The following is a 26,770-nucleotide window of genomic DNA, read 5'->3' on the forward strand; positions in this document are numbered from 1 at the left end:
CAGCAGTAGATAGTGGCACAAGACAGTGGCAGACTGGGGCACAGGTCCATAGCTGACTATGGACCCCAGGAGGAAGGTACCCTTCCCCCAAGGGCCAGCAAAGCCCCTGTCTTTCTGCCTAGTAAAAATCCGAATTGTTGATTTTGGAGAGAGCAGTAGAGGAGTCCTGCCAGAAGCCAATTTGTAAGAAATGAGTGGATGACTCAAGCATGTGCTACCCTTCCTAAATGTTTATCAGTGAATAGAGGAGAGACAGTAGTTTCAGAATACTCAAAGAAAGGCCTTCCCCCCCCCAGGCTGGGGTTAAGTGACTTGCCCAGGGTCACACAGCTAGGAAGTGTTAAGTGTCTGAGATCACATTTGAACTTAGGTCCTCCTGAATTCAAGGCTGGTGCTCTATCCACTGTGCCACCTAGCTGCCCCTAAAGAAAGGCTTTTTAGGAAAGTGAAGAGCAAAACACACTGATGCACTGCATGGACAGAGCTTTAGAATTTGAAGGCAATAGAGAAGCAAGGATTGATGGAGAAAAAAATGGGATTAAAAAAAAAACACACATGTCAGGCTGGGCCCCAATTAGGCTTCACTTCACTTACAACTGGACTCTCTGGATTTCTGTTTTCTGGTCACTGTGACCTGACATGAGTACCTTTCTACCCTCTTTCTGCTCCCCTTTTTATGTTTTTTTCTCCCATTAGAATGTAAGCATCCTGAAGGTGATGACTAACTTTCTCACATGTATTTGTATCTCCACTGCTTAGCACAGGGTTTGTCACGTAGTAAGTCTTAATAAATACTCTTCCTTTCTAGTTAAAGGGAGCATATGTTGATGCTGATCTAGCCATCAGAATTTCTATAGGTACCCATGAGGTCTTGTTTATTTTAGTTCCACAGGTCTTCAAGGAGATCTCATACCAGCTTCCAGCTCAGGACCACTGGACTCTGACATGGGTTATACCAGGTTCCAAAGATGTTCACTTTGGCTTTGTATAAATGATAATTATAGTCAGCTAAATGAACTACATTCCCAATTACCATGTGAGCTCAGTAACCATTATACATGTCATTAAATCTGTCAAATGAGTTCTGCTCAACATTTTATTCTATTATAACACTAAAATCCATTCCCATGTACTGTAGTCTTTATTGTTTGTTGCTAATGTAACACAGTGTTCTAACTGCAACTTAGAAACATTAGCTGGAACACTGGTGGCAAAATTCATAAAACAGCCCAGTTTTCTAAGGATTCTTCTTACTCTTCTTCTGTTATTTTTTGCCATGAAATAAGAAAGCAAAAGTGTTGGTGTATGAGTAACAAAGGAAAGAGTAACAGAGAGGAAGGCCTAGACTTGTTTGGAGGGGGAAGTCTCCCCTTTGTCTCTTCAGGAAATGAGTTCTTATCCCTGGGATTGAATAGGAGTCGAATGTTGTAAGTCGTCCACATGCTCCACTGTGAAGACAACATAGCTCACTCGTGATAGCATTTCTTAGGACATATGCCACTAGCCAGAAAATTATCTCCTTTAACCAAAAATTTGCATCAGGTTGGATACAGCCCAAATCTTGTTTCTGTTCCTATCTACTCCCTAACATGCTCCCAGACACCTCAAGGTGTCTCATATATCCTGACCTTTTTTATTGCCCCTATCTCATAAATGGATAAAATTTACTCATCTTGTGTTTCCTTAGGGTCTTATCATTCTAGGTAATGATAAGGTTAATTAGGTAAAATAATCCCTACTCATGGACCAGATAGTTAATGCATCCTTCAACATCAGTTATGCTATATCTTTGCCTGTTCTAGGTGTTGTGGGCATTACAACAAGATATAAACTGGTCACCCCCCTTGCTGAAATTAGTGTTCTACACATGGAACACTTTTTACACATGGAAAAAGAACAGTTTAAGACAATGTACAATGAAATATTAAGTCATATCATATAGACGGTCAGTACTGGAAAAATTCAGAAGTCATTGTAAGGCTGGAGGAGTTTTATGGAAGAAGTGGAACTTGGGAATTGGATTGGATTTGGTGAAGGACAAGAGAGAGGAAGAGCACTTTGTATGGTGGTGGGAGGGTGGCCCAGAGTACTGCATCTCTGAGGAACAGTAAGGACAATAGAATGGCTGGATAAAAGGGCTTCTGTTGGGAAACAGCAGAGATCAAGGAAAGTGATTATCTTTGTCAGGCAGAATTTAGATGATATTAGATAAAGCGAAGTATTGAGGAGAAGCATTGTCTTTGAACAGAACATGAAACAACAAAAATTGCCTTTATGGATTTCTAAGAGACAATTTCTACCCCATGAGCTGGAAAAATTTTTAAGTACCATTCATGTAGTCAAATAGCAGAAACAACATTAAATTTAGAGTCAGAATCCTAGTACTGTCACTAGCATTCCAGGTGTCAAAGATGTGGAAGAAAGAGCCTAAGATTGAAGCAGCCATGATCAATTTAGGAATTGGTGAGATTGATGTGATGGGAATAAGATCTCTATGTTCCAGTTGCCTGTGCCCGGACCACTTTGTCAAGCCACCAAACACTTGTTAAGCCAGATAGTGGGTTTAGGGCCAGGGATATAAAGAAAGGGTCAAAGGGAGTGTCAATTCTCAAAAACTTTGAAATTTAATGGATAAACTCATAATCCAAATATTTGAGCCTTATTTGCTTCATATATAAAATGAGGAATCTGGATTAGATGAAAGTCTCTTTCAGTTCTAAATCCTTTCAGTCTATTAACCTATGAATCCAAGGAGACAATCCACTGTTCCTAGCCCTTGGCCCAGGAAAAATGCAATTAAGCCCAGTACGTAGTGGGCTATGGACAAACACCTGTTTGCCCTCTGTGATATTAGCATTTTCCTTCCATTTTCCTCCCCTTTCCCCTAAAGCAAGAATGGAGGCAGGTAAATAGCACAGTGCATAAAGCCTTGGGCTTGGAGTCAAGAAGGCTCAAGTTCAAATCTGGTGTCAGAGACTTATTAGCGGTGTGACTCTGGTCAAGTCACTTAATTTTTGTTTGTCTCAGTTTCCTCAATTATAAAATGGAGATAATAATAGCATCTATCTTGCATTGGTTGGCATGAAGATGAAATGACATTATACTTGTAAAGAATTTAGTGTAGTGCCTGGGACATAGTAAGCATTTAATAAATACTTGTTCTCTGTCCCCTCCCCACCGATTATTTCATTCTAACAATGTATTTGAATTTCCTGAGATCCCATCACCACAAAACAGGGGAGTGGAAAGAATACTGCAGTTAGGGGTCTTATATGCTGACCCTAACTCTGTCCCTACCTTTTGTGGCCTTGAATGCATAATTCATTATTTCTGTGCCTCAGTTTTTTTTTTTTTTTCTGAAAATGAGGGGGTTGGGTTCCATGATCTCTAAGTTCCCTTCTATCTCTAAGAGACCATGAATTTAATCTTCGAGACAAATACTATATATGATGTGTAATTTCTTTGTGGAATACAAGATTAAGTTTGTAGATGATGGATGAATAAGAGCCTATAAAGTTCATAGTGAAAAGAATATTTTATTAACCCACTTGCAGATGGGAAAAATGAATAATAACTTTATCCAGGTCTCATGGCAAGTTTTGGGCAGAAATCTAATCTAGGTCTCCTCCCTTTAATCCAATGTCTTTGGGTTTTTTTTTTGGTTATAAGAATTTGAAGAAAGGAGTATAGGGAACACCATAGCCAAACCAAACCAAACCAAATTAGTTAGGATTTAGGCAGTAGGGATAGGGGTAGGGCTGGCAGGGAGACAATATTAACTGTTTGGTTACACCTTCTGATCCTCAGTTCCCATATGCAGGTTGGGTTGTGATGAAGGGAAAGCACCCGCACACAAGCACATGCCCATTGCTCTGAGCTCAGAGGGACAGAGACAACATAATCCTAGTATGTTTAGAGGCAAAAATAATTTTAGAGATCATTCTAGGCCAATCCCCAAAATTGTCAGTGAGGGAGCTGAGTCCCAGGGAAGTGAAATGACTAGGACATGAAATAAGTAATAAGTAATTGCAACTCCCAAGTGACTATGTAGGAAAAATTCTATTTTTTTACATATGTTTTTTACCATTACCACTTTTTTTTTCTCTTTCTTATCCAATAACATCATTTCCTATGTTTTGCTTACATCCATAATTGAATTTCTCATTTAGAACTATTCAAGAGTTATTCCCAAAATTGCTATTAGATTATGAAAAATTTGTTTGTTCAAAGGTTTTTATAGCAACATTATACATAATTGCAAAAAACCTGGAAGCAACCCAAATGTTCAAAATAGGAGAATGATAAATTAATTGTGGTCCATTGATGTAATGGAATACTGTAAAGCAATTAAGATGAACAATTATGAGACACATAAAGACATCTATAGAAACCTTTATGAAATAATACAAAGGTTTTTTTTTTTAAGTAGAACCAGAAAAATGGAGCACATGCTCATATAAGGAAATGATATGAGGAAGATCATATGAGGAAAAATGAATGAAAATAAATAGACAAAGAATCCTGATAGGGACTTAGCAGGAATACCTGAACAAGTTTTGCACTTTATAAATGGAAATGCATTTAAATATAAATAATAAGTAGGAATAGTTGTATTAATGATGAAAGCTAAGTTTCAAAGAAAAAATGAATTATAAAATAAATGGCTTTGTCTGAGATTCTACATACTAAAATTACTATGTTTAAGTGCTAATAGTTTGGAGAAAACAGACTCTATTTTCTGTAAGTATTGGTATCAATTATTATGCAGAGCTTTCTGTGTGGAATTGCTGGGAGAAATTTCACCTCCTTTCTGTACTAACCACTTAAAAAACCTGTATGTTCATTTTTCCTTTATGTAACTTCAGGTACTCAGATGAGAGAACTATCTAGTCTTTGAGCATAGTTGAGGGGTAAATAGGATCAGAATATATTTCTGTTGCTTAAGGTCTGTTTTATCTTTTAACTAAAAAAAGATTACATAATTTTCACATTCCTGCAGCATGTCTAAATGGTACACAAAGTACTACCCTTAATCCTTTATTTATTTATTTATTTTTATTATTAAAGCTTTTTATTTACCAAGCATATGCATGGATAATGTTTCCAACATTGACCCTTGCAAAACTTTTTGTTCCAAATTTTCCCTTCCCTCCACCCCCTCTCCTAGCTGGCAAGTAGTCCAATATGTGTTAAATATGTTGAAATATATCTAAAATCAATATACATATATATATATATATACACATATATATATATATATATATACACATTTATACAGTTATTTTGCTGCACAAAAAAAAATCAGATCAAGAAGGAAGAAAAAGAAAAACTGAGAAAGAAAACAAAATTCAAGCAAATAACAGAGAGAGTGAGAATGCTATGTTGAGTTACTATTGTTCTCTTTTTGGGTGTAGATGGCTCTCTTCATCACTGAACAAGTGGAACTTGTTTGAATCATCTCAATCTTGAAGAGAGTCACATCCATAAGAATTGATCGCCTTATAGTCCTCTTGTTGTTGCCATGTATAATGATCTCTTGATTCTGCTCATTTCACTTTGCATCAGTTCATGTAAGTCTCTCCAGGCCTCTCTGAAATTATCCTGCTGGTTATTTCTTACAGGACAATAGTATTCCATAGCATTCATATGCCATAATTTATTCAGCCATTCTCCAATTGATTGGCATCAACTCAGTTTCCAATTTCTTGCCACTACAAAGAGGGCTGCCACAAACATTTTTGCACATGTGGGTCCCTTTCCCTCCTTTAAGATTTCTTTGGCTTCCTAGCTGTGTGACCCTGGGCAAGTCACTTAACTCCAGCCTCAGGAAAAAAAAAAAAAGCCCAGTAGTAACACTGCTGGATCAAAAGATATGCACAGTTTGATAACTTTTTGAGCATAGTTCCAAACTGCTCTCCAGAATGGTTGGACCCGTTCACAGTTCCATCAGCAATGTATCAGTGTCACAGTTTTCCCACATCCCCTCCAACAGTCATCGTTATTTTTTCCTGTCATCTTAGCCAATCTGAGAGGTGTGTAGTGGTATCTGAGAGTTGTCTTAATTTGCATTTCTCTGATCACTAATAATTTGGAGCACCTTTTCATGTGGCTACAAATAGTTTCAATTTCTTCATCTGAAAATTGTTCATATCTTTTGACCATTTATTTTTTGGAGAGGCTTGAACTAGTATGAATTTGAGTCAATTCTCTATATTTTTTAGAAATGAGGCCTTTAGCAGACCCTTTGGCTGTAAAAAATTGTTTTCCCAGTTCATTGCTTCCCTTCTAATCTTGCCTGCATTAGTTTTGTACAAAATCTTTTTAACTTAATATAATCAAAATTATCTATTTTGTGATCAATAATGATCTCTAGTTCCTCTTTGGTCACAAATTCCTTCCTCTTCCACAAATCTGAGAAGCAAACTATCCTATGTTTTTTAAATTTATTTATAATATCATTCTTTGTGTCTAGATCATGACTCATTTTGACCTTATCTTGGTGTACAGTGTTAGGTGTGGATCTATACCTACTTTCTACCATACTAGTTTCCAATTTTTCCAGCAGTTTTTGTCAAATAGTGAATTCTTATCCGAAAAGCTGGGGCTTTTGGGCTTGTCAAACACTATATTGCTATAGTCATTGACTATTTTGTTCTGTGAATCTAACCTGTTCCACTGATCAGCTTCTCTATTTCTTAGCCAGTACCCAAAGGTTTTGATGATTGCTGCTTTATAATATAATTTTAGATCTGGTACTGCTAGGCCATCTTCATTTGCTATTCTCTTCATTAATTCCGTTGAAATTCTTGACCTTTTGTTCTTCCAGATGAGTTCTGTTGTTATTTTTTCTAGGTCAGCAAAATAGTTTCTTGGGAGTTTGATTGGGATAGCACTAAATAAATAGTTTAGTTTAGGGAATATTGTCATCTTTATTATATTCGCTTGACCTCTCCATGAGCACTTGATATTTTTCCAATTGTTTAGATCTGACTTTATTTGTGTGAAAAGTGTTTGTAGTTTTGCTTATATAGTTCCTGACTTTCCTTTGGCAGATAGATTCCCAAATATTTTATACTATTGACAGTTATTTTAAATGGAATTTCTCTTTGTCATCTGAACTGATAGAATATACAAATACCTTTAATTACATCTGTCATCACAGCAATGGTGCTTTTATTAAGAAGTCTTTCTTGGATATGATCAGGATATTGTGCCTCAGGATCTTATCATCATTAGATGAGCAATGTCAACATTGTCAACAATGTCAACAGAGAACAAATTAGCTACTTCCTTTTCTCCAAAACATTTGTCCATAGATATGTGAAAGATAAACTAAAAATCCCTTCTTTCTACAAAAATAGAAATCTTCATTAAAAATAACATTAGAACTTAGTTTCTCTTAATGTATTCAAGGTATCAGACCTGGACAAATTTTATCCCAATCAGGGCATCTAGGTGGCACAATGGAGAGAGCCCTGGGCCTGGATTCAGGAAGATTTGAATTCAAGTCCATCCTCAAGACGCTTACCAACTGTGTGACTCTGGACAAGTCAGTTAACCTCTGTTTCCTCTGTTACTCAACTGCAGAATGGGGATAATAATAACACTTACCTCTCAGGATTTTTGTGAGATTAAATGAGACAATATTTGTACAATTTATTGCATGGGGAAGGGGGTGATGTCAACTCAAAAAACTCTTACTTGACCTATTTCTGTCTCTCTTTACTATTATTCAGATCTCCTGAAAAAATGTGTGGGTGTTTGTGTGTGTTAGTAAGATCAGTTTGATAGCAGAGAAGAGGATGGACTGGAGTGAGGAGAGACTTGAGGCAGGTAGATCAATGAGCAGGCTATTGCAGTGGTCCAGATGTGAGAAGCAGCTATCCATCGGGGTGGAGAAAAGGGGGCATATAAAAGAGATATTCTGAAGGTAAAATTAACAGTTCTTGGCAGCAATTATGGAAATGAAACAAAGAATGACAGCTAGGATGGGAGCCTGGAAAACTGGAAGGATAATGGTGCTCTTGACAGTAATAAGGAAAAGAGGTTTAGGGAGAAAGAGGATAAATGCTTTTTTTTTTAAAATAGTTTTTATTTACCAGATATATGCATGGGTAATTTTACAACATTGACAATTGACAAACCTTTTGTTCTAATTTTTCTCCTCCTTCCCCCCCCCCCGATGGCAGGTTGACCAATATATGTTAAATATGTTAGAGTATAAATTAAATACAACATATGTATACATGTCCAAACAGTTGTTTTGCTGTACAAAAAGAATCGGACTTTGAAATAGTGTACAATTAGCCTATGAAGGAAATCCAAAATGCAGGTGGACAAAAATAGAGGGATTGGGAATTCTATGTAGTGGTTCATAGTCATCTCCCAGAGTTCTCTCACTGGGTGTAGCTGGTTCAGTTCATTACTGCTCTATTGGAACTGATTTGGTTCATCTCATTGTTGAAAATGGCCACATCCGTCCGAATCGATCATCATATAGTATTGTTGTTGAAGTATACAAGGATCTCCTGGTCCTGCTCATTTCACTCAGCTTCAGTTCATGTAAGTCTCTCCAGGCCTTTATGAAATCAGAGGATAAATATTTTGAAACTGTTGAGTTTATAATGTCTACAGGGCATCCAGTTCAACATGTTTAATAGGTAGCAAGGCAAGATAGATGTTCAATAGGAGAGGCAAGACTCTAAGTTAAGAGAGATCAGGACTAGATAACTAGATGCAAGAATGATAAGAATAGAGGAGATTGTTGAATATGTGGAAGCTGATGAGATCACAGAGAGAGAAGCAGGACCAGGACATAGCTTCTGCCCTGGGGAACATCCCTCTTTAGCGAGCATGGCCTAGATCAAAGCTTCTTAAACTGTGGTTTATGTGGTCATGATCCTAAATAGGATCCCATAACTGAATGTAGAGGTCCTGAAAAATTTGGCAGCAGTAAAAGGTTTCTGAATGCAATGACTGAAAATTAATTCAAAATTAAACACATAATGAATCTGGAATGTTTCTGGCACTGCTGGCCCATATTGCATCATGCAACTTCACTGTAGCTTTGATTCTGAACACACAACATGCACACTTTGCACTGTGCATGCACAAACGTTACCAGAAACCCTTCGGCCCAGATTTGAAAGGAGTCACATAAAAATTTCTCTGGCGAAAAGTGATCTTTAGAGGAAAAAGTTTAAAAAGTCCAAACTTAGATGAGCAGCTAGCAAAAGGCACTGAAAAGGAGTGGTCAGGATAAAGGAAAACCAGGATAGAGTAGGGTAATGAAAATCCAAAAAGAAGAGAGTGTCAAGGAGAAGAGGGTGATTGACAGCATAAAAGTCAAGAAGGACAAAGATTGAGAAAAAGCTATTAGGTTTGTCAATTCAGAGATCACTGGTAACTTTGTAGAGGGTAATTTTGATTGAATGAGGAGATCAGAATGGATAGGAAATATGGAGAAAGAATGAGAGGAAAGGAAGTAGAAGCACTATTGTAAATGGACTCAAGGAGTTTAGCTCAAAAAGGAGGAGATAATGTAATAATGAGCATAGATATCAAGGGAGGGAGTTTTGAGGATGAGGAAGACATGAATTGGTCATTCCTGACAACCATCTGAAAGAAGATACTGGTTTCTTTTAATAGAGATATAGAACAATAGTGCAGATGGATGGATCAAGCAAATGTTTTTTCAGGATAGGGAAGACATGAGAATGCTTGTGGACAATAAGGAAGTAGCTAGTATATAAGGAGATATTGAAGATTGAGAGAAGAGGGATGATAAAGAGGGCAATTTGTTAAAAGACATAATAGAATGACATCATTTGTATATGTAGAAGAGTTTACCTTGACGAAGAGAATGGTCATCTCTTCATATGAGCCAGAGGTAAAGGAAGAATAAGTGGCAGAAATATTGAGTGATGTTGGATAAAGAGAGAAAGAGAAGAGGGAGCTGCCTTATTCTCAGTGAAAAATGAGGCAAACGTTTTAGGTGAAGGGATAGATATGGGGAATTATGGGAAGTTTGAAAATGCCAATGTGGAGGAGTTATAAAAGGATTGCCCTGTTGCAGTGAGGACCCAATGAGGATCCAGTCTCTGCTGACTGGATCAACTACAAATTTATATTATGTAGCCTCAAATGGGGTTGCATAATATAAATTTATAGTTGATCCACTCAACACAGTTTCATGATTTTTTTCTTCTTCTTAATTTAGCAGTATGTAAGGGAAAAAGCAGAGCATGATGGAAGAAATCCAAGGCTGAGGACTGAGAAAAAAAAGAACAGACAAAAGGACAAGGGAATCCAGAGAGGAGGAACTCATTCACCTTAGGACCAAGGTAGGGAAGGAAAGAGTATAATCAGTGTAAGGGTCTTGTCTAGGGGAAAAAAACTAAAACTGAGGGGAAGAAGAATCAGAAGTTATGATATGAAAGGATTGAAAGGCAGAGGAATAAGTGGAATAACAATTAATTGTGATAAGATAAAGGAATTTCAGAGTTCCGAAACATAAAGACTGCAATTTTTGGGTAATGGCAAGATCAAAGGTTATCAGTGAGTTAGAATGAGGAGTAGGTCATAAGATTCTTGTCTTTGATTATGAATTCTAGGCATATCTGTAGAAGATAATTGAGTTCACATCTTGTTTTTTAATGATATATTCTATAATATTCCAGTCAGGTATCTATTTTAAGCTTATGGTACTATATTTTTGAGCAGTTAGGTGGCTTCCTGTAGTCAGGAAGACCTGAGTTCAAATATAGCCTCAGACACTTGTCACCTTGGGTAAATCACAAACTCTATTTGATTCTAAACTGTAGAATGGGCACCTACTTCTCAGGGTTATTGTGAGAATCACATGAGATAACATTTGTAAAGTATTTAGCACAGTGCCTGACACATTGTTGGTACTGTACAAATGCTTATTTCTTTGCCCTTTATATAATATAAAATGTGAGTCTAAACCTAATTTCTGATGAGCTTCTTTCCAGTTTACCCAGTAATTCATGTCAATTGGAATATTCTTCCCTATTTAATTTATGTTTTGGAGTTTATTGAATACTGGTTGTTTTAAGTATTTCTTTTTGACATTGATCTCTCTAATTCTAATGGAAGTTCTAACAGGTTTGCTTGATATTTGGGTTGGGGTGAGTAAAATACCTTTCAGCTGCTAACATTCCTCTGGCAGGTAATTCCAATATCATCTAAATTACCCAAGACTTTCACTCAGTAGTCCCAGGAAGGCATAGGTACAATTAATGGCCTTTACCTTGAGTTTCTGCAGCTATACCTTACATTGCTGTTTATGTATTATTTAAAACACTGTGGCATTCCCCAAAAAAACAATGAAATCAGTCAGAACACCTATATTTGAGTCCTAACTACTATTTAGTAGCTGTGTGTTCTAAGATAAGTCACTAACTTCACTGATCCTCAGTTTATTAATTTGTAAAACGAGGCTAAGCCCCTCTCTCACAGAATTGTTGTAAGAGTCAAATGAGATGACATATGAAAGCACTATGGTACTTTATAAACATAAGCTACCATTTGTCTATAAACTAATATTCTTTATTATAAAAACAGTATACAGAGTCCACTGCACTTCCAACATTCAAGACTTAAAATTTCATTCTTCTTTAGTAACATTCACCAAAGACTTTTTAGTCATTGTTCTCAGTCCACATTTTTTTTGCCTCCCCTCCCCTTCCCCAGCTAATTCTATTGCTTCCTCATATAGAGATCATAGTTTTCCTTCCTTGCTTATTTAGCACGGACGTTGTCATTAGAACAGGACATATGAGTCTCAGACATCAGGGGAAGTGGGAGAGGGAACAAAAAAAGGAACTGGAGCTAAATTTTTATGTAGCTGCTTTAGTCTTTTTTGTCTCACTTTCAAAACTTAACCCTAATGACCAAACCACCTCTTTCCTTTTTTTCTGTAGTGAACATACATAATTCCTTTGGAGCTTTGAAAAAACCCCAAGGCCTAGAAAGATCCACTATTTTGCAAGGAGAGCATCTACTGGGGACTCTCTCTCTTTCTCTTTTTTTGCTGAGGTAATTGGGATTAAGTAACTTGCCCAGGGTCACACAGCTAGGAAGGTCAAGGTCAGGAAGCTGAGGCCAGATTTGAATTCAGTTCCTCCTGACTTCAGGACTCGTGTCCTGAACTGTACCACCTAGCTGCTGTATGGAAATACTCTCTTTTAAAAGTTTGTAGATTCCAATACTTAATGTGCAATAAGAAAATTGGATTTACACACATATATTATATCTAAGTTATACTGTAACACATATAAAATGTATGAGATTGCCTGTCATCTAGGGGAGGGAATAGAGGGAGGGAGGGGAAAATCTGGAAAAATTAATACAAGGGATAATGTTATAAAAAAATTTACTCATGTATATATACTGTCAAAAATGTATAATTATAAAATTAATTTAAAAAGAAAATATTTGGAAATGAAAAAAAAAAGTTTGTAGATTCCCCAGCTCTTTTTGATTCTAATATGTAGCAATAAAGTGGGGCTGTGAATTCAAATTCAGCTTCAGACATTTACCCTGATCAAATCACTACACCTCTGTGTGCCTCAGTTTTATTATCTCTAAAATGAAGATAACAATAGCACCTTTCTTACAGGATCAATGTTGTGAGGATCAAGTGAGAATTATAAAATGCTTAGTAGTGGCTGCCACATAGTAAGTGCTGTAAAAATGTTAGCTATTATTATTATTATTATTGCTATTATATTATTGTCAGTGAAGGACACTTTTTTTTTCTCAGAGCCTCTCTCTCTCTCTCTCTTTTTTTTTTTTTTTTAGGCTGCATGGAAAGAATTGTTCAGAAGTTTATTCAGCTTCTTCCTGATCTTGTTGAACTCTGAGTCTTGTTGACCTGTGGGAGATACTAGCCCTTGGGAAACGACTTCCGTGTGATTCAGACTCTGGTTCTTACCCATCTAGTCATTCCTTAGAGGAAGACTGGGGGAGCACAAGTCCTTCCTACTTTTCTTTGCCTTTTTCCTCTCCCTTTTAAGAAAATTGAGGAAGAGAAGGACTGTTAATATCTCTAGCATACATGTAAAGTTTGGCCTTTGCCTCAATCTCTTAGTAAGTTTTCTGCTCTATTTAAATCTTCATTGTTTTAGCTCTCTGAATTCCTGATGGACACATTAGCACAGTATCCGCTATTATTTAACACAGCTGGAATATCATGTCAGAACTCTGGATTGGGGTGCTAAGAGTCTTATTCTAATCCTACACTGACAATGACTGGCTATGAGATTTTAGGCCAGTTACTTTTCCATCCTAGGTCTCAATTTTCTCATCTATTAACATAATTAAATTGATACTTACATATATAGTTATTTGTTAACATGGGAATGAATACCCAATGTGGGAGCTCTCTCCTCCAACCAGATCATAAGTACCCATGACTTAATAGAGAAGTCTTAGAGAGTTGATTAAGGTACATAGAGGTTGTGATTAGCTGAGCTAATAAATGCCAGAGAGAGGATTTGAACCCATGTTTTCATGACTCCAAACCTTATATTCTATCCACAAAGCAACTAAGATTGAATTTAAATTATACCTTGATAAAAATCTATGCCTTCAATTTCTAAAAATCTTTTCATGTATCCTCAAAGTCTCCTTTATTATCTCCATAAAGCTCTCCATCTATTTCCTCATACTTCTTTAATTAAATTTTCTTCCCTCAAGTAAAGATCACTTGAGATAGAATTAACTGAATTAGTTACATGAAATAGGAAAAGCATGGAATGTATATCATTCTCTGAAAGGGAAGAAAAGCAGTGGTACAGAATAGAGCCAGACAGTCCCCTAGGTCAACCACAATATTGTTGATATATTGCTGTCTTGGGGGTGAGCCTGTCATTCGTAAACAGAGATGTGCTAGAATCTGCTACAAAGGTTTAAAAAAGCCAATTGTAAAATTTTCATTGTGAGCATTTACAACTCAGAAATTGGCAAATGCTACAAATAAGAGATTGATTTATTGTTCTGTTGACTAGCTAGGCTTAAGCAAGTGATGGAGAAAATATGAATAATGCACATGGAACCTGAGTGTATTATGGGCACATTTTCCCCCAGAGAGGAAGTTGCTAAACATTTACTGGTATATTGCTGTGTGTCAGATTTGTGTAAATTGGGGAAAATCTGGGTTACTGGATCCATCTGTAGGAGAGAGTTACATAGTAGAAAGAGCACAGAGTCTGATACATAATAAGCAGAAGAAATGTTGGTTGCTTGTTTGATGGACTAAAAGAGAAAACTGAATACAGAGGTAGAGAATATGTGTTCAAATGTCAGCTCTGCTAATTACTAGCTATGTGCTTGAATCTTAGTTTCACCTTCTCTGAATGGGAAGAACAATACTTATACTCCTCAATCTAATTTACAGTTATTTCAAGGAAAGCATTTTAGAAAGTTTAAAGCTCCACATAAGTATGATTTATTAGGCTAACATTGATTTAGGGAATGAATATAAAAGCCATCCTATACACATGCTACAAACATATACTATGTATGTAGAGGACTTAATTCAATCTAAAGTATAACAGTGCCTGTGCTATAAATGGAGTACTTCATGATTTTAAGGACTGTGAAGTGGCACAATGTTAGTGTTAGGTCTGTAGTCAGAAAGACTCATTTTCACGAGTTTACATCTTGCCTCAGATGTGAGATCTGGACTCAGAACTAGCTGAGTCACCCTGGGCAAGTCACTAAACCCTGCCTCATGGTTTCCTAATCTATAAAATTATTTGGAAAAGGAAATGGCAAATCACTCTAGTATCTTTGCCAAGAAAATCCCAAAAGGGATTGCAGAGTTAAACACAATAGAAAAATGATTGAACAATAACAAAATTAAATTGAAACATTTCTGTGAAAAAGTTCAATCAATCAAAATAATTTATTCAGTACCTATAATATATCAGTCACTATGCTAGTCACCCTTCATTTTTGTGCTTTCCTTCTACCATTTTATTCTGGTATTCTGATACACACATACACACACACACACACACACACACACAATGTGTTTGGCCTGAGTAAAACTAGGTTTCTTTTTTGAAGGTTTTGTAACCCTGCTAGAATTGCATTTTTATTTTTTTATGAATTCAAATTCTGCAAGAATATGGTGGAGTTTATTTTAATGAAAAATTCCCAAATTCCCGTCCAACATACACAATTGGTCTGAGTAATTTTTTGGCTAATTTCTTTGGTACTAATACTTAAGCCAGAGTCAAAAGTATCCAAAAATAGAGGAATGCCAACTTGAACTAGAAGGTATGGAGTTCCTGAGGGTACTTAAAGGAATAAGTCAAAAGGGAGTCTGAATGTATTTCATATAAATTGGAGACAGTAGATTTCCTGTGTACTCAAAGAACCAACTCTAAGAATGCATTACACACTTTTAAATTTAACACATCCTTAAGTCTAGACTCTAGACAATCAAACAAAACAATCAATTCCCCATTTGTAGCATTTACTGATTTCCAAGGTGTAAATGCTCACAGTGAATATATAACAATTGGCTTTCCAGAGAAGTTTCCTGTAGCACATTACTGATCTCTCCTCTGGGCAGATCTCACAGTGATTCATCAGCTTTGTGAGACACTATTGTGTCATTCTTAGCTTCTCTGTTCTGACTGCCCTCTTCATAGACCTGTTCAATTGGGCCAAGGCTTTCTAGTGGACATATGAAGAAGGATAAAGAAAGCACATTTAGTATCTTGGAGGAATAGCTCATGTAAATTGGTCACTGCAGTGAGGGACTAGCACATTTCATTTTGCCATCCTTTAAAAGATTATTAAAAAGATCTTTTGGATTGGGGCTTATTTCTTTTTCAAGCTGACAAATTCAAAGAAGAACTTCACTGTCTGGGAGAGGAAGCTGCTGCTAGTCAAAACCATATTTGAGACTGAGGACATCACTGTCTATGCAGACCATAAATACTGCTGCCTGTCTACAGCTCAATCAACACCAGATCCACTGAGTTATTATTTTTAGTATGTTCAATTTCATTTTCGCCCACATCCCCAGACACTGAAATTTGTGGGTGGATGAACTGTCACAAAAAGCTAAATTTGTGTATATATTTAGTTGATCATTCTGATACTCCACAAGTCCTTCTAGCACCTACAAACTCTGAAGCCGCTAATATCTAACTAGAACTAACCTGACAGCAGCAGAATCTCTCTTTCCCTCCCTCTCTCCCTTCCTTCCTTCCTTTCATTTCAGTTCTGGGTTCAATGATTTCTTTATGTAGGCCCCCTCCTCTAGGAAGCTTATTATATAGCTACCTAATCAGTTCCTTTAACCTTACTATTGCTCAGAACCTCTGGGCTCAAGCAATTCCATTTGCCTTAAGGCTTGGAAGTTTACAAGTGTGCAACCATGCCGATACTGAATTTTCTTTAAAATTTAATTAGCAGTGTAGTGGATACATTAGAACTAGGAAGAGGTAGGTTCAAGCCTTGCCTCTGACATATAGTGGCTATATGACTCAGGGTAGGTAACAACCTCTCAGTGATTTAGAAAACTTTCTAAAAACTATTGTTGCACAATAGGTGTTGAACCACACTGGTAGTAGATGTAAAGGGCTGAAACTCTTGAGTCAATGCACTGGGGTCAGACAATTGAGCACTTGAGGTTAATTATCGATTGGACAATACTCTATAAGAATATGCTTGGAAAATGGCCCTTCTCACTATCCTGTGCTGACCCAATCATTTGGTGTATACAGAGAATTGTGGGAGGGACTAGGAGGTGCAGAAAGACTAGCCAGAGTCACTTCTGTGAGAGAGACTATGAGGTGAAGCCCGCAGAAATCCTCTGTGTTCACTCTCTTCATTTCTACCACTGAGGACCAAGAATAAAGACTTTTGCTTATCCTAACTCCGACTGATTCTAAGGTGCCCAGGGTACTAACGTGGTTGCCACAAGTAGAAGTTCATGATACCAAATTACAGATCTAATCCCTATCCCTACTGGGAGCTATTCCAGGCAATGAAAAAATAGAACATGTAGAAAATGAAATAGTTCAAGCTTAGACACTTCTTAAAATATATGTTTTATTGTTTTCTGGTGTTTACTTCATTCAAATTGTGAAGGTACAGAACCTTTACAAATTTCCAGAGTTAAAGATTTCCACTGCCAAGGAAAATAGAGAGGCTATAAAATGCTGCGATTCACTAAATATTCCATTGGTTATTCCCTTGTCTATGATATGGAATGCTTTGTAGAAATACTGTATAAAATAAGGCAGACTTTTGATAGGGAATTTAATTATAAAATTTTTAAAGGAGAAAAAAATATTCAGTCCCAACTTTTTTTTTCCCCGTCTGACCAAGAGTTGTACAATTTCACTTTGGGAAGTCATCGGCAAACAAGAGCAGAGAATGATAACTAGCGTAGCATAGCTCTTGTTTCTGGAGCAGAAGAGTCTTTCAGATCTTTGTACTCTGGAGTGAGACCTGTCAACCAAACAATCTTCTTTGATTAGGATAAATCAGAGACGACAGTTAACATATAGTTACCCATAGAGTGCAGTAAAAATGTGTATCATTGGATAGTATTTTGTCTTTGCATTATGAAAATAAAAGGTCTGTACATCAAGTAATGCATATCAATGAAATGAATCATGTAAATTTGTAATGGCATCTAAAGTTGGCTTTGGCTTTTAAGTATTTATAAATTCATAGAAAATATTGAACATCTAACAAAATAAATAAAACATATTTTAATCATAGATGCTAACAATCAACTTCAAAAAATTCTTTGTGGTTTTTTCTTTACATTTGCTACTAAATTTCTTTTGAGAGAAGTCACTTTCAGTAGTGCTTAGAAGTGAATGATTGCACCTTCTGCGATGTGAAAAAATAGAAGATGTCTATTTTTCATAGGACAAAAACTTGTTCATGCCTTTAAATGTCTAATTTTTATTAGCAGTTCTTAAGTGCTAAACCCAGCACAGAACATTCTCCACAAAGCTATTAAGTCACCAATGGGGATTTCTCCTTCACTTGTTGAATTGAGGATCTGAGAATTTCTTCTGTCATCCTACCAAGCTGCATTGTCTTGTATGATGAGAATGCAGACATATGGTTCATATTTGACCTTCTTCAGGATAGTCTCTGCAGCCATCCATCCAGTGTAACATCAGGGGGAAAGACTGACTCTACTCCATGGGTTTTCAATATTGAAGGCCACAGGAGACTGCCATGTTCTTTCCAGATCCTCAAGTGCATGGGGCCGGTCTGACTAATACTGAAAAGGCCAAATGATTCTGGCTTAATATGAACCCAAGTGAGCTTGAGGAACAATGCATCTGGTTGCCTGGGTTGGGTAGAGGAGGAGGAGGAGGAGGAAGAGGAGTAATCGCTATTCGGGTGGTGGTCTTAGGCTCCGGAGCTGCTTCTCATCTAGTCCCTTCCAATATTTGAAGTTGTTGTCAAGATGTTGCATTATGTTGGGCAGATCTGCAAAGGCTAAAGAGAAGGATATCAATGCATTATCCACTGGTTTTGAATTTTAGGCTTTGAAAGGAATAGAACTAGAAAAAAAGAACCCTAGGTACAAATACCTTTTTGTTTTGGCAAAGATTTGGAAACTAAAGGGGAGAGTGAAGTGAGAAGAACCAAAAGAATAATTTATCTAATAGTAATAACAAAACAGTAATCTAATAGTAATAACAAAACAGTAATCTAATAGTAATAACAAACAATTTTGAAGGGTTTAAGACACAGTGACCAATCATAATTCTAGAGATAATAATTGCATGATGAACCATACTATCTACTTCTTGGCAAAAAGTCACAATAAATTCTAATTATCTCTGGGTTCAATATCTGAATTGTACCTTGAGCCAAATCTTGCATTAAGCCTAACTGATCTTATACAAGTGGCTTTCTATCTCTGAACCTCAGTTTTGCATATCTGTAAAATAAGAGTTAAACTAATTGATCCCTAAGGTGCCTTCCAATTTTAAAAATACCTGCTCTTAATTACTTGCTTTGCTTATTCCTCAGTAACTCAGAAATTAGATCAATGACTGTATGATATAGTTTTGCTGAAATCCTTCAAGGCCCAATATGACCTTTTAAAATCATTCCAAACTATGGGGAATCAATTCCTTCTCTAAATTTACATAACTTCCATTATTACATCTATTCTCCATTTGGCCCTTTGTCTTATGCAGGCTTGAGGCAACCCTTGTATTGCTTTAATATTAGCACTTAATTCTTCATGCTGTTATTTAACTTTTTATAAGTATTGAGTAAGAGGACCAAGTCAACTTGATGAGGCAAGTTGTTCCTCATTAATTAATCACCTTGATGGAGATAATAAGCCTTGATTTGGGACATCAATTTCACTCATTATGGAGGGTGCAGACATGTCCATTATGATCAGCTCCCCAGAGATAATTTAGGACATTTCCTTGCTTGGATACTTGGGCAACCCTTTCCCATTTTATTGATGATGAGTGATTTAAGCTCAGCATTTGGGGATAATGTTATTCACTCCGGCTATTTGTGGAGCAGAGCCACTTCTTTGCTCTGAACCTATACAAAGCAGCAGACAGACCTAATAGATCTAGTCTGAACACAAACCAGAGACCAAATACTAAAGAGCAAACCTTTGGATTTGAGTCAGGAAGACTCATTTTACCCTTCATATTTATTTGCATGGTTAAATCACTTTATCTATAAAAAGAGGGAATTATATTTGAAAACCTCTAAGATCCCTTCTAGCTCCAAATTTATGAACTGTGATTTCCTTGGCCTTCTAGATGTCCCTGAATAATGGTAGCATTTTGCAGAGAAGAATGTCAGATACATGGTCCTGGAGCTGGTAAATAGCAAAAAATTGAGCCATGTTTTAGAAGGAAAGGGAACAAGTATTTTTTAAACACGTATTATATGCCAGGCATGTACTCAGTGTTTTGCAGATATTTCATTTGACTTAGCTGAGAAAAACCTCAACTTTGCCTTATATACTATTGTGAATTATTTTATGTGCATCTGATGGAGTTAGACTGTTTATCAAGCTCAAGTCTGTTTTTCTTCTGAGTGAATATAAACTCTCAGGGTTTCACAGAAACCTGGAGGCCTAGATAGATCCTTGGGATGCAGGAAAGCACTTACAGAATGTGAGGAGGTGCCTTTTCTAATGGCCCCAAGTTTGTTTGTTTTCTTTGGGGGAAATATAGTACTATAAGACTGGAGGTCTTTATAGGGCTATGAGGTAGAAGGTGGAACTCACTGAAAATTGTTAACAAGAATTTATATTTTTATAGTCTATTGTGAGTCCATTGTATTATTCTAATTTTTTTTTGTAATCTGTTATCTGAAAAGGATTGTTACCTTCAGTGTTTGCATGGGAACCAGGGACCCTTTTACCTATATCAGTGGAAGCCTTGACATGAATTTATATTCTAAAGTGGGAATGGGAGTTATCCATTGGATGGAAGCAATAGGAGTCAAAAAGACATGACTTGGAAGGCATTCCCAAGTCTAAACCTGCTCCTTTTAAATCTAGATCTTGTGGTTCCAGATTGACACAGAATAATTATCTCAACTCCTTTCTGGAACTATTTCCTACTTTGTAAAATGGGGCAGGAGTAGGGCACCAGTATAATAGATATTCCTATTTACTTAAAAGTTTGCTTCCCTAACAGTTAATTGTCTTCCTCCTTCCAACAAAGTTTTGAGAAAGGGTAAGCTTTTATTTTGCTTAAAGAGATTGATCTAGTCTCTACCAAACATGGAATGTGTTACATAGAGGGAATAGTTTCGGTAACCTAGCACTTTCCCAGTCTTTTTTGAGAGTCAGGTCTGGGAAAAATGACTCTGAAGTAAGTATGAATTCCCAGACCATCAGATGTACTGCTATGCAAATGTAAGTACAACACATGCCAAAGCCAAATAGAAACTATTAAAAAAAATTGGTTATCTCCCCTTTTGGATCCTTATGTCCATTCATGCAAATAATCAAGAATCAATTGTACAAATAAATATTTTGAGTCCTTCAGATGTCTGTACAACTTTGACACTTTCTCAAAAGAAGCGATGACTTTATAGGACTTGAGTCTAAAAGCAGAAACTTTCTGGCAGGAACTCACATGAAAGCCTCATAATCACATTTGTATTCTCAGTTTCCAATCACAGGAAACATAATTAGGTTATTACAAGAGAGCTAATGTTTTCAATACTGTACTTTGGTCTTCAAGGACACGATTGAAATATACTTTGTACTGCTTAGTTTACAGAAATTCCCTACCTAATGAGGTTTGTTCTCCAGTCAATTTGAATTTTACAATGACAAGTACATTCCATTTTAGGAACTTGTACCTAGGTAAGATTGAAGGAAAATAGCCTTTGTTCCATTACTATGAGGGACATTATTTTGCTTTTTGGTCAAGAGTAAGATGAAAACTTGTGAGCCAGATGTTAAAGAGTGTATACTTAGTGATCTTAATTTAAAAGAAAAAAGTATGGCAGATGATTTCTTACCGTCCCAAGCATCAAACATGTCTGTAATGAAGTAGTCAATGAATGAGATTTGGGATTTGGGGATACTGCAAGTGTTTCTGTCAAAAACCGGCATCACCACAGGTAAGTCTTGTTTCTTCTCCTCATCAGTCTGCCAATCAGAAAATATTTCATTCATCAAAAAACACTGTCAGATGATCTAAGAAAATTCCAAAAGACGGAAAATGCCATTCACATCCAGAGAACTATAGAATCTCAATGCAGATCAAATCATACTATTTTCACTTTTTTTTCTTTTTCGTGTTTTTCCCTTTCTCTTTTGTTCTGATTTTTCTTTCACAATATGACTGATGTGGAAATATGTTTAATATGGATTATGCATGTATGATCTCTATCAGATTGCTTGCCATCTTAGAAAGAGGTGGGAAGAAAGGGAGGGAAAAATACATTGGAATTCAAAAAAATCTTATAAAAATGAATGTTGAAAACTAAAATAAAATCTCAAAAAAAAAAACCAACCCATTGTCAGGATTACTCTCTGGCATCAGGTCATACTCAATACAGTTTGAGGTAGAAAAATGATTCTTAGGAAATTTTTTTTGTTTTGGTTGATGAGAAAGGTATAACTATAAAGAACCATTATCATGTCAACAATCAACATAATTCAATTCCATTCAAAGGTAGCAACTTGCTTAAAGTGTGAGCCAGAAATGCTTTGCCACATACCTGCCGATAGTATTGTGATAATAACATATTACTAAACTTTTTGGAGGCACTTCAGGAGAATATCCCAAGCAATAGCTACCAGTGAAATGGAAAGTCTTTTCTATAAGCTCTAACATTTTAAAAATATTATTTGAGCACTAATTGGCTTTCTGACTTTGAACAATCATTGACCTCCTCTAGACCTCAGTTTCTTCAATTGTAGCATGACTTATTGATTCTATTTAAAAAAACTTAATACTTCTCTGTTTGTTTGGCCTTTAAAGCTCATTACAATTGGCTCCAGTCTATCTTTCCAGATATATTTCACATTATTCTACACACATTCAACCAAAATGACCTGTTTACCATTTCTTTCTGAGTTGTATACTGTTGACTTTCCACAGATCTTATCTACTATGCCATAGGAACCACTCACCCTGGAACTTCAGTGTAGCCCCTTTACTATTAGTCAGGTCTTCACTCATCTCTAGGTTGTGCTCCTGTCTCTTCCAACTTTCTCTACCCTTGACAAACTAGGTACCCTCCTGTTTTCAGTATTCTTTTATGTGTTGTTTTCTTTCTCTAGAATGTAATCTCCTTGAGATCTGGGACTGTCTTTCTGCTCCCAGCATTTAGATAATCTGGAACTTAACAGTAAGTACTGAATTGTGGAATTTTTGTTTTTCATACACACCATCTCTTACCCATGCTCTGTATACCTATGTTCCAACATGCCTTTTAGTGACTTCCCTGAAATACATTCTCCATAGCACTTGTTATAAACTTTCTGTTCTCTTCTCAGTCCACCACCAACTTCTCTCTTCTCTCCCTTAAGGACTTTGCCTCACTCTTTATGGTCAAAATTGAGGCTGTCCATTTTAAGTTCACCTTTCCCTCCAATTATATTCTCAAATCTTCTCACCATTATGCCTTAATTATTTCTTTTTTTGTTCTAATCTCAGAAGTAGTAGTTTTTCTCCTTGCTCAGGCAATCATTTCACTCAATCAAGCTCTTAATCCCTATTTCCTATCTCAACTCTTATTGAAGTTTGTCCCTTCAGTTATCTTTGCTCTAATTTTCATTCTCTCCTCATCTATTGACATTTTTGTACTGTCTACAAGCAAGTCAGTAAATTTTGAATCCTTAGAATAATATTTACTTGACCTTCCTCCCTCCTTCATCCCCTAGTTATATTCTTCTCTGTTTAACAGCCAAACACCTGGAAAAAGTTATCTACATTTATTATCTCTGTTTTCTCAACAACCAATCACTTTTCACCTTTTTGCATTCAGGCTTTTAACTCTAATTCCCAACTGCAATTGCTCTCTGAAGGTCATCAATGATCCCTTAATTGCTAAATCCAATGGCCTTTTCCTCCATCCTCATCCTTTTTCCTTATAGCTTCTGACCCTGCTTACCACCCTCCTCGTAGATACTTGGATTTTCATGTTTACTAACTACTGTCATTCTATCTATCTGCCTGTTTCTTCTAATTCTTCTTTGAAGGCTCATCAAGGTATTACACCCCTATTTGTGTGTGTATTCAAGGAAGTCACTGTCCTTTGCCCCACATATTCAATCTATTGCCAAGCCTTATTAATTCTATTTACAACATATGCAACTGTTCCCTTCTTTCCATTCAAATAACCATCTTAGTTTATAGGTCCTTCTTGTCTTTTGCTTGGGCAATTATAATAATCTACTTATTGGTATTCCTAGTTCAAGTGTCATCTTTTTTTCCAGTCAATTCTCTACAGAGTTGCTGAGTTGATATTTCTAAAGCAGACCTTTAACTAAACCTGTTTGAATTCTCTGGGACTCAGTTTATTTATCTGAGGAGTCTGTATTTTACCCTGGAGGCAAGGGTACTGCCTGGGAGGTACTATTAAATTTCTTAATCACAGAAATGACAGTATGATTTTTTGGAAATATTGTAGAAGATATTCTTGTTGAATTCTTTTTGAATATAGAGGTTGGACTACATGCTCTCTGAGGTCCCTTATAATTCTGATATTCTATGATTCTAAAGGTGGATGGGAAAGTGGAAAGAGTGCTAAGAGTGAGAATATTTGGGTTCTCATCCTGGTAGTTGTAAGTAAACATTTATTAAGCATTTATGATGTGCTAAGCACTTTGCTAGATGCTGGGGACACAAAGGCAAAAGATGGTCCCTATATCTAGGGAGCTCACAGTTTAATGGAGAAGAAAACATAATTTAAGTATATACAAAAGAGACATGTACAAGGAAAAATTGGTCATAATCAGTAAATGGAAGGTATGAATATTGTCTAGCAGACCTTGGACAAATCATTGAACTCCTCTGGACCCCAGTTTCCTTTCCTGTAATATGTAAGAAACTGGATCAGCTTTCTCACCTCTTAAGAGATATGAGATTCTGTGTCTTTTTGGTTATGACTAGGTTAAAAGTCCAGTGAAATCTGTATTTTAAACTTACCGATGTTTCAATAAAAAGCAGAGATTTGCCTTAAATGTACAAACTTTCTGACTTTTACAGTTTTTTTTTTGTTGTTTTTTTGTCCTTGAATGAGAGTTGGGGTTGCCAGTAGTGTATGTACACTATTCCATGGCATGCTTTGACTGGAATGAATTCTGTAGGCAAAACATGGACCTAAATTGCAACCAATATTAGAACATTGGCGAAAAACACCTCAGAAGCTAGAGTATATAAAAGTTGGCATTTGAGCATGTTTTCCAGAAGGTATATAGGAGATTTTTGATATTTACAAGATTGATCATTTCAACATAGAATTATGATATTTTAAGACAAAATTTAGGTAACTATGGCTTGAATCTAGTTCAATTAATTTACTCACCAGGCTACAAAGTCAGTCACTTGTAATTGTTCTCTATCCTCCTCTCCATTTTCCCTTCCCTACCCTAATGCTCATGTTAGGCTGTTCTTCCATACTTGAGTCTTGCTACAATTCTGTGAGGTAGGCAAGGCTGGCATTTTATAGACACATACATAATTGTAGATGCACACATTTATATAGAGATACATATTTAAAATACATATATATGTAATAATTCCTGTCTTCACTTTACAAAATGGTACACATATGCATATATATGTACATGCATATATATGTATATGTATAATATATGCACAAATATATGTATATAAGCTTAAAACTACTAAGACTTGAAATACTACATGGAAACATTTAATACACATATATGGGGTGTACTTTTGTTATAACAAAAGTACATACTTACATGCATACACAACCTTACTTAGGGTCCCAGCTGGTAAGGCACAGGCAAGGCTGGAACCCAGGTGTCCTCATTCCTGCCTCATTATATGACCACTATAACATGTTTGAAAGCTTAAAGACCTCTTATGTAGAGAACATGCAGATATATTCAAGGGATTCCTATTATAGCTTTTCTCCCTATTCCCCTCATTGCCTCAATTCTTTTTTTTTTCCCCCTCTTCTCCTGAGGCTGGGGTTAAGTGACTTGCCCAGGGTCACACAGCTAGGAAGTGTTAAGTGTCTGAGACCAGATTTGAACTTGGGTCCTCCTGAATTCAAGGCTGGTGCTCTATCCACTGCGCCACTTAGCTGCCCCCACCTCAATTCTTTTAAAAACTGAACCAGACTATTTGCAAGTGCCCTTCCCACATTCATTCTGTAATAGGAGTGAAATACTTGTATATTGAATATCTAAGTTCTGCTTTCATCCAGTCTTATTCTAGTATGATACAATTTCATCTAAAATTTTATCTATTATCCCCCTTTTCTTTTTTCTGCCATGCTACTTCATTCCACTTTCCAATTCCAATTTGGCACCTCAGTTACTGTCTTCGGGTATTGTACTGCTGATGGATAAAAGGTGACCATGTCTAAGTTATCCCAGAAACATCACAATCTCCTCTGATCATATTTCTGCCATGCCCCCATATAAATCTCCTTTTCCTTGCTCCTTTCTTAATTCCACCTAGTGAGGATTCAAATCAATATTTATGTTTCTGTTTCTGTAAAGGGCATGTTAATTAGTTACCAAATGACTTCATTCACCATCCTTTGTGACCAAAATTCTCCTAGCAGCCAACACTCCCTATGTGTGCTATCTTCCTTAGTAAAATAAAAGTTCTTTAAGGAGAGGAACTTAAATTTGTACATCCAATGCGTAGCACAGTCTGGCATATTGCTATTGTGTAATAAATACTTTTCATTCATTCATAATATAAAAATTTGTCAAAACCAGTGAGTTATTGAGTTGCTATCTAGCAGTTCACTTCAGAAGTATAACCAGTTAGTACTAATTACTGGCCTGATTTAAAGAGGAATCCAATTAGCAATCAACAAGTATTAAGTGCCTATTTTGTGTCAGGCACTATATAGGGCACTGAAGATATAAACACAATAAAACAATCCATCCTTATTGGCAAAGAGTTTACATTTGATATGAGACGGAAGACTATATAAGGGGTTCTGCAAAATAAATATAAATATACTAAATACAAATTAATTGAATATAAGGAAGTTTGAGAGGAAAAACACCAGCAGTTGAGAGGATGAGCAA

At 36.3% G+C, this 26,770-nt stretch overlaps 1 protein-coding gene and 1 long non-coding RNA gene across 5 annotated transcripts in view; one reads left to right on the top strand and one right to left on the bottom strand.

Moving 5' to 3' along the window:
- The window catches only part of LOC141558312 (uncharacterized), a 29,668-nt gene extending 17,244 nt beyond the window's left edge, over nucleotides 1-12,424 (top strand). Inside the window, exons 2-3 of the long non-coding RNA XR_012487030.1 lie at nucleotides 10,220-10,343; nucleotides 11,946-12,424. This is a non-coding gene — a long non-coding RNA (uncharacterized LOC141558312). The remainder of the gene's footprint in view (nucleotides 1-10,219; nucleotides 10,344-11,945) is intronic.
- Nucleotides 12,425-17,077: 4,653 nt separating this feature from the next.
- The window catches only part of PDE8A (phosphodiesterase 8A), a 246,475-nt gene continuing 236,782 nt past the window's right edge, over nucleotides 17,078-26,770 (bottom strand). For all 4 annotated transcript variants that reach the window (XM_074295300.1, XM_074295299.1, XM_074295301.1 and 1 more), the window contains 2 exons: nucleotides 21,538-21,667; nucleotides 17,078-18,513 (listed from right to left, as the gene is read on the bottom strand). In XM_074295300.1, coding sequence (XP_074151401.1) covers nucleotides 18,407-18,513; nucleotides 21,538-21,667 — 237 coding nt within the window. In that variant the 3' untranslated portion in view covers nucleotides 17,078-18,406. The remainder of the gene's footprint in view (nucleotides 18,514-21,537; nucleotides 21,668-26,770) is intronic.

Source organism: Sminthopsis crassicaudata, chromosome 2 (assembly GCF_048593235.1).
Source record: "Sminthopsis crassicaudata isolate SCR6 chromosome 2, ASM4859323v1, whole genome shotgun sequence".
Taxonomy (NCBI): Eukaryota; Metazoa; Chordata; class Mammalia; order Dasyuromorphia; family Dasyuridae; genus Sminthopsis; species Sminthopsis crassicaudata.